General features: G+C 39.2%; 1 protein-coding gene across 1 annotated transcript; it reads left to right on the top strand.

Annotated features, from left to right (window-relative positions):
* Positions 1–3,785: 3,785 nt before the first annotated feature.
* On the top strand, positions 3,786–5,132 carry LOC308385607 (cystatin-B-like). Its single transcript, XM_080864630.1, has 3 exons — positions 3,786–3,946; positions 4,034–4,135; positions 4,808–5,132. Exons 1-3 carry the CDS (start codon positions 3,878–3,880, stop codon positions 4,934–4,936), a joined length of 300 nt encoding a protein of 99 aa, XP_080720756.1. The 5' UTR covers positions 3,786–3,877; the 3' UTR covers positions 4,937–5,132.
* Positions 5,133–7,123: the final 1,991 nt, after the last annotated feature.

The raw sequence follows: 7,123 nt of genomic DNA, 5'->3' as shown, positions 1-7,123 counted from the left end.
GCAAACCAGTCTTCAAAAGCTTCGAGAAACATCCACAGACATACACATCATTGCAAGATGTTAATTATGTTTTGTCCATATGGCATCATTTATAATTAAAGATTTTTCTTAAAATGTTCTTTAACTGTCAGTGTCAATGAAATACATAAATTAATTAATACTCACAATACAGCACCTAAATCAGAGCAAAACCCACTCGGAACTTCTCATGTTAGGACCAACTACAATATCGATATAGCAACAAAATGCAATGTTCTTTGCATTAGAAACATTAGAGAAACCAAGTCAAAAAATACACAAATATAAACTGACTCTAAGCTGTCACTAGCAGGACTCTTATTGTCATTAACTCATTTTTGCTTTGAAACTAGGGCTGTCAACATTAACGTGGATTAATCCGTCATCACGATTAACGCGATTAACATTTTTATTGCATTTAACCCATCTGGAGCACAGAATAAACAAACTTTGGACAAACGGTGTTGAGACATGATTTTGAGTCATTCTACGTTCCAGATTGGTTAATTGCGTTAAAAATGTTAATCGCGTTAATCGTGATGACAAATTCATCCGCGTTAACGTTAACATCCCTAGTTAAAACATTATTACTGGTCAACCACTGGCACTATATATCTGTCATGGGCATCTGTGTTTGGAGTGTTCAACAATCTCACTGTGGTCTTTTCAGTGGATCCTCAGATGTGAGATGAGTCCACTGAAACCTGCTACACAAGTTTCTGCTCTGCTTTAACGCAAAGTTGGGGAACATGTAAGAATCTGGGCTAAAAGGTCCTTTAGCTGGATGAGCTGCATGTCTCAGAGTCTAGGGAAGTCAGTATTGTAGGAGTGACACACCCCCAGGACTCCATCTACCGAAGAGAAGTTCAGTAGTTTCCAAAACGCGTATCCATAAACCGAAGCTTTGCATGCAGTTTGTCTCACAAAATGAAAGGATGGTCAGGTCATTACTATCCTAAACTTTGTATTATCTGAGGTCACATGCTGGTAATGTTAATGCTGACACAGCTTCCAGAGAAAACATATACTTCCAACAGAGCAGCAACACTAATGGTAATAAAAAAAATACTTTATGGAAGAAGAAGAAGAAGAAAAACAAAATCCACAGAGAAGTAAACATCCAAAAGTTTCCTTAATGTCGAAGCAGCAGACATGTTTCAACAAGCCAGTTTTATCCCCATGTTACATTAGCTTGTGTAATTGCACCACCACTTACTACAGACATTGGTTTGTAATGGGCTGTTAATGTAGGTTCAAAAATATGCATATGTCTTTCATGTTGCTCAATAACCAGCCCACAAACCAGTAAAAAATGTTACCTCATTAAAAGTCCACATATACACTATCAGTCAAAAGTTTGACAAACCTTCTCATACAATGTTTTTTTTTTTTTTAATACTTTCTACATTGTAGATACATACTGACATTCATACTCTCTGTTTGCTGCACTGCAAACCCTTGGCCTTCTCTCAATGAAGTTTATGATGTAGTCAGACACACACCCACTTCTTGGTCTTTCCTCAGGCAGCAATAGAGGTTATCGGCAGGGGCGTTGTCTCTACCAGGGATGTAATGAACCTTAAACTGGTATGGCTGCAAAGCAAGATACCATCTGATGATTCTCTCATCACTGTCCTTCATTCTCTGTAGCCACAGCAGGGTTTTGGGTCAGGGTTTTCTGGTCAGTTTGAAGGTTGAATTCTCTTCCCTGCAAATAATATTTGAATGAGACAAGTGCCATTTAATGGCCAAGGCTTCCTTCTTCACCGTTGCGTAGAGGCTCTCCCTTGGTAGCAGCTTACGGCTGATGTAGGCAACAGGATGTCTTCCTCAAAGTAGCAGCCCTTTGCTTTGTTGACAGCGCTGCAAACCCTTGCCCTTCTCTCAAAGAGCTTCATGATTTAGTCACCTGAAATGGTTTTCATTTGTGGAATTTCTTGCCTTCTAAATGGGGTTGAAACCATCAGTTGTGTTGTGCAGAAGTCAGGTTGGTACACAGCTGACAGCTGTCAGAATTCATATTATGGCAGGACCTAATCAGCTAAGGAAACCACAGTCCATTATTATTTTGAGAACTACAGGTCAGCCAGTCTGGAAAACGTAAAAAAAACTTGCATGTGTCGCCAAGTGCAGTCGCAAAAACCATTAAGCGCTACAACAAAACTGGCTGACATGAGGACCGCCCCACCTCTGCTGCTGAAGACAAATTCTGAAAAAATGCTTGATAAATAATGAAGATAAATTCATCTGAGTCACTAGCCTCAGAAATCCCAAGTTAACAACACCTCAGATCAGAGCTCAGATAAATGTCACACAAAGTTCCTGTAGCAGACACATCTTGACATCAACTGTTCAGGGAAGACGGTGCGAATCAGGTCTTTATGGTCTGATAGCTGCTGGGAAACCACTACTAAGGAAAAACGATAAGCAGCAGAGATTTGGTTGGGCCAAGAAACACAAGGAAATTAGACCAGTGGAAATCTGTGCTTTGCATGGCTACTACAGCATCCTGCAGCAACATGCCATCCCATCCAGTTTGTATTTAGTTGGGCAATCATTTATTTTTCAGCAGGACAATGACCCCCAAAACCAGGATGTGTAAGGGCTATTTGACCAAGAAGGAGAGTGATGAGATGGTGGGCCAGATGGCCTGGCCTGCACAGTCACCTGACCTAGAGTTGAGTTGCACCCATTCCAGAAATCCACTGCTGCCCCTTTTACTCATTGGACTCATTCAGTTCAAATACCAGGCAAAGCTTCTCCAGCAATGCTGTCTGACCTGCTGGCCATGGTAACCATATCACATGCAGAGGCGTGGACTGTTAGCACCACAGCTTGAGGTTTCCGAGTAATCCTGTTCTTTCAGGCTCTTCCTGTCTTTTCTACATACAAGAAACCCAAACTATAAGAGACACATAACTACTAAAAATCCAGACATGTCATATGTTTGGTTGTTTGGTCTATGTGTGCACTAGTTTGGCTTTTCTGTGTTATTTGTCGCTCCTTGATTATGTCTGTCTATGTAGTGCCCTTATTGCAGCCTTTCAAGTCATTTTCAGCTGTCTGTCTGTGTTTTATTTTTTTTTCTTTAGCTTGTGTCACTTTGTGGCTGGTTTTTCATCTGCGTGTTTTACTTTTTTGCTGCCGTTTGCAGTCATTCAAGTCTCCTTTTTGGTTTTTATTTTTTCATCTAACATTTCAAGGTTTAAAGATTAACTTTAAACAAGTAATAATTAGATTTCCCCTGGTTAAGAAACCAATGAGCTGGGTAAAATCTAATTCTAATTCAGCCTTAAACAACAAATAATAGCAATAATAATTTCTGAACCACAGAGAGCAGTACCCACTCAGTACTTTGGGGAACTGTGGTTTGCTGAGGTTCAGATATCCGAAGTACGATAACCGGAAAGGAAGAACTGAAAGCAGTTTTTAGGCCGTGATTCATGCGTAATCCTCTCCAAACATCACAGATCACACCCTGTATTTTCACTTCCCGGCAGACTTGACAGTCAGCTGTCATACGCTCGCACTAACCGACACATGCAGTAAAAGGCGTACGGACTAAAAATACGTGTACAAACATTTAGAAGATTTATCCTATAAACACAAAATCAATGTATAAAAATGTGAAAAGCTACTCATTGTTTTCTTGTCTTAGGATATCTGATTATGTGAGCTTTTTTTCTTGGTTTTTTACGCGATCGTTTGCAAATACCACCCCCTTCTCCCCCTATGCCGATGGTACGGTCCAAAATGCGGCGTCATATGACTCGCTGACTCACCGAACGACCTATAAAAAAAGGCTCTACATGCGTTTATTCACTATTTCGTCGTTTTTCACTACCAAAAACTTGTCAAAATGCCGATGTGCGGAGGGCTTACCGATGTGAAGCAGGCCGATGAAGAAGTTCAGAAGATCTGTGATGCAGTGAGTAGAAAAGAGAGATTTTACACTTAACATTTTGTGCACACGGGGCCTGTGCTTCTTATTGATGTTGCTGTCATTGTTATTCAGATGAAGCCTCACGCAGAGCAGAAAACCGGGAGAAACTTCGAGGTTTTCACTGCAAAGAACTACAAAACACAGGTCGTTGCTGGGACCAACTACTTCATTAAGGTAATGTTCGTAATGCAAGCAGTGAGCTCAGTGGAAACACTGCAAAGCTCCGAGGTCTTGCATATAATAAAATATCATCAATAAGAGTATTAACTGTAGATAATCTGATCCATAAAGTGAAAACTAACGCGATTATCAGTGATTTTCTTTCTTTACCATCTCTAGGCTTATGTAGTTATGTGGTCATATATATAGAATTTCATGCAAACCTTAAACTGTTGATTTTCTAGTCTTAAGTGTCATTCATCACGGCTGATGCTTTTAATCTAAGTTTCCAGCCAAGTTTTGGTTAAATGTATTTAAATTTTGAGAAAAAATATGCAAAGGAAGATTAAAGTACATGTGTGCTTCACACTCCTGGTGTTAATGGGCAAAACAAGCCATTCCAGTGCTTCCAGTACTTGTGTATGATGGCTTGGAACACATTTGCACAACACTCCCTCAGGGCTTCAATAAAGTCTCACAAGCAGAGATTTACTTTATTTTCTTAGTCTAAAATGACTCATCCGTGTTTTTGATCACTCGAGCCATAGTCCACTCTGTAATGAAGACATGAACGCCTCCTTCCCTACATGTTAGCATGTTGTGTGGTCAGCGTGGCTTATGTTATCACGAGTACTTCTATGTGCACATTAAGTATCTCTTCTAACTTTTTCTTGTACTTCCTTGCAGGTCCATGTGGGCGGAGACGAATGCGTTCACCTCCGTGTTTACAAGAAACTCCCGTGTTATGGAGGAGAGCTCGAGCTGTCCAGTGTGCAACACCCCAAGAGTCACGATGACAGTATTGAGTACTTCTAATGGGAGAACGAACCAGCCAAAGCATCAGTGCCTTCAGGCTGTAGTCTTGTAGTAGTCCATTAATAACCTGCCTCTTGACAAACATGTGCAGTTTCCTTTGCTTATATGTAACAATATACTGTAGATGGTAGATGTAAGGTAAAGTGGAACACTTTTATACAAGGTGCATAAATAAATTAAGCAGATTTTTCTTCTATTGTGGTGTCTGATTTGTGAAATGCCTGCATATTATCTGAAAGCAAACTCATTTCTCTTTCCTAACATAAGACACATTTGCAGTATATTTAGTAAATGTGGCAGCTATATACATGTCTTGCACAAGTGATTGATGGATTTTAGCACACAATGTTTGTGTTCAGACCCGCAAAAACATTTTTGTAGCAATAATCATGTCAGACTGAACTCTGAACACAATTTTGTTTAAAATGACATCTTTTGGAGAGTTCTTTCATCTAGCTTGCCCTCCTTTTTGAATGCTTACATGAAAGAGACATAATACACAGTTGAGTCTGATATGAGGCAGGGGTCTCATTGATTTTAATCAACTTTTTCTACTTTTAGGATACGTTTTGTTCTTTTACACTAATCAATAGAAAGTTGCTCAATTTTCTCCAGCGCTGAAACATTTCTGTCCTGATGGGAGTGATCCTTGTGCAATAGTCTAAACATCTAGAAGGCTCAAGGGTCACTGAATGGTTTAAGTTCATAAATACTATCAGTCATTTGTTATACATTAAGTGGATCTTGACAGTGCTTTCCAAAAACATTGTTAAAACCCCAAATTATTTGAAATGATCTTCTAAGACTGGTGTTTCAACCTCCAATGGAGCTCTGTAGGTTTGAGGATTCATGATCAAGGTGAAACTGTGCTGGCAACGTGTGGTAGCCAACATCGTACATTTGAAATGTAAGACGACCCATGCTACCATGACATGCTATTCCATAGCATAGGTAAAGAAAAACTTTCGCTTTAAGATTTCCAGTTATTCAAGTTTTCAGTGGTCCAAAGTTCACAAATGAACTGTACATAACACACAACAGTGTACAGGGAAAATATGATTTAAGCAATCTTAAATGACAATAAGTCACATGCTGTATTTGAACATGTCGAGACTGTCGGGCAAACCTCAAATCACACTTCCCAACTCTGACTTGGAAAAAAAAAGGTGGTCAGTGGGTTGTCAGCAGTATTTTGTTGGCAGACTTTGGCATTAGTCAGCCTATGATTGTTTTTATCTTGTGACTGACATTCATCTTTGTTAATCACACGCAATGTGATCCCATTGATGACTCAAGTTGCAGATATTTCACCATAGTCTATGCAGTCTGTGTCTACAAACATATTGTAAATATGCATCAGATTGAAATGACACGCTTTAGATTGATTTTCTTGTGGAAAACATTAAAATCACACTGTTCCTCTACTAGAAAATACAAAAGAAGGTTTGCACATGCTTTGTGGCACTGTTTGCCACATTGGTTGGATTTCTTGCAAGAAATCAGAGGGCTGTTGGCAAAAAAGTGTAGAGGGTGTTTAATTACAAAGCTCTAGGTGCAGATGGATTTTACATTAAAAAACACTGATTATTCACACTTTATACATTTACATTAAGTCATGAACAGTCAGCAAGATTTCTTGTTAAAAGAAGCACAAATATGACAAAAGAAGCGGCACTGCAATAAAATAATCACAGCAGGATGTCACAGTACTGGATCTCACTGAAACGTTGGACATATCAGAGTGTATTTTTATTGTGTATTCATTGACAACAGACTCGTTGTGATTTCAATAATAAAGTTAATTCAGTTCTCTTGTTCATAACGACATATATTTTTGTTGTGAACTATTTGCAAAGAGTCAAGGTGTCTGAAAAAATAACAGCGAAGACAAAGCAAATGGATGTTCCCCCAAATGCTAGGTAAAAGCTACACAAAAGAAAATAGTCACAAGTTAAAGAGACAAAGAAACAGCAAAGTGCAAAGAGAGCCTCCACTGATCCTGAGACCGTCTGCAGGTCCGTCTCTGTCCTCAGATTCCAAACATTCTAAAAAAGAGAAAAAACGTCTTCAGGTCTTAACGTTCTTTGAGAAATGTCCAAACTATTCTTTGAAACATGTGAGCACTGCTGTTGAGTCTCTGTTTCACAACCAGAAGTTACATTCCTCAGAGTTGAAATGTGACAAGTA

This window comes from Rhamphochromis sp. 'chilingali', assembly GCF_963969265.1.
Source record: "Rhamphochromis sp. 'chilingali' genome assembly, chromosome: 18".
In the NCBI taxonomy this organism is placed as follows: Eukaryota; Metazoa; Chordata; class Actinopteri; order Cichliformes; family Cichlidae; genus Rhamphochromis; species Rhamphochromis sp. 'chilingali'.
The sequence above is the reverse complement of the archived record's forward strand: the minus strand, read 5'-3'. Positions and strand labels throughout refer to the sequence as shown.

What these genes read in the sequence shown, in the direction of transcription:
- LOC308385607 (XM_080864630.1), top strand. Translation starts at nt 3,878, where the DNA reads ATGCCGATGTGCGGAGGGCTTACCGATGTGAAGCAGGCCGATGAAGAA. An exon ending in TTCAGAAGATCTGTGATGCA is followed by an intron (nt 3,947 to 4,033) that starts GTGAGTAGAAAA and finishes ATTGTTATTCAG; the next exon opens with ATGAAGCCTCACGCAGAGCA. An exon ending in GGACCAACTACTTCATTAAG is followed by an intron (nt 4,136 to 4,807) that starts GTAATGTTCGTA and finishes ACTTCCTTGCAG; the next exon opens with GTCCATGTGGGCGGAGACGA.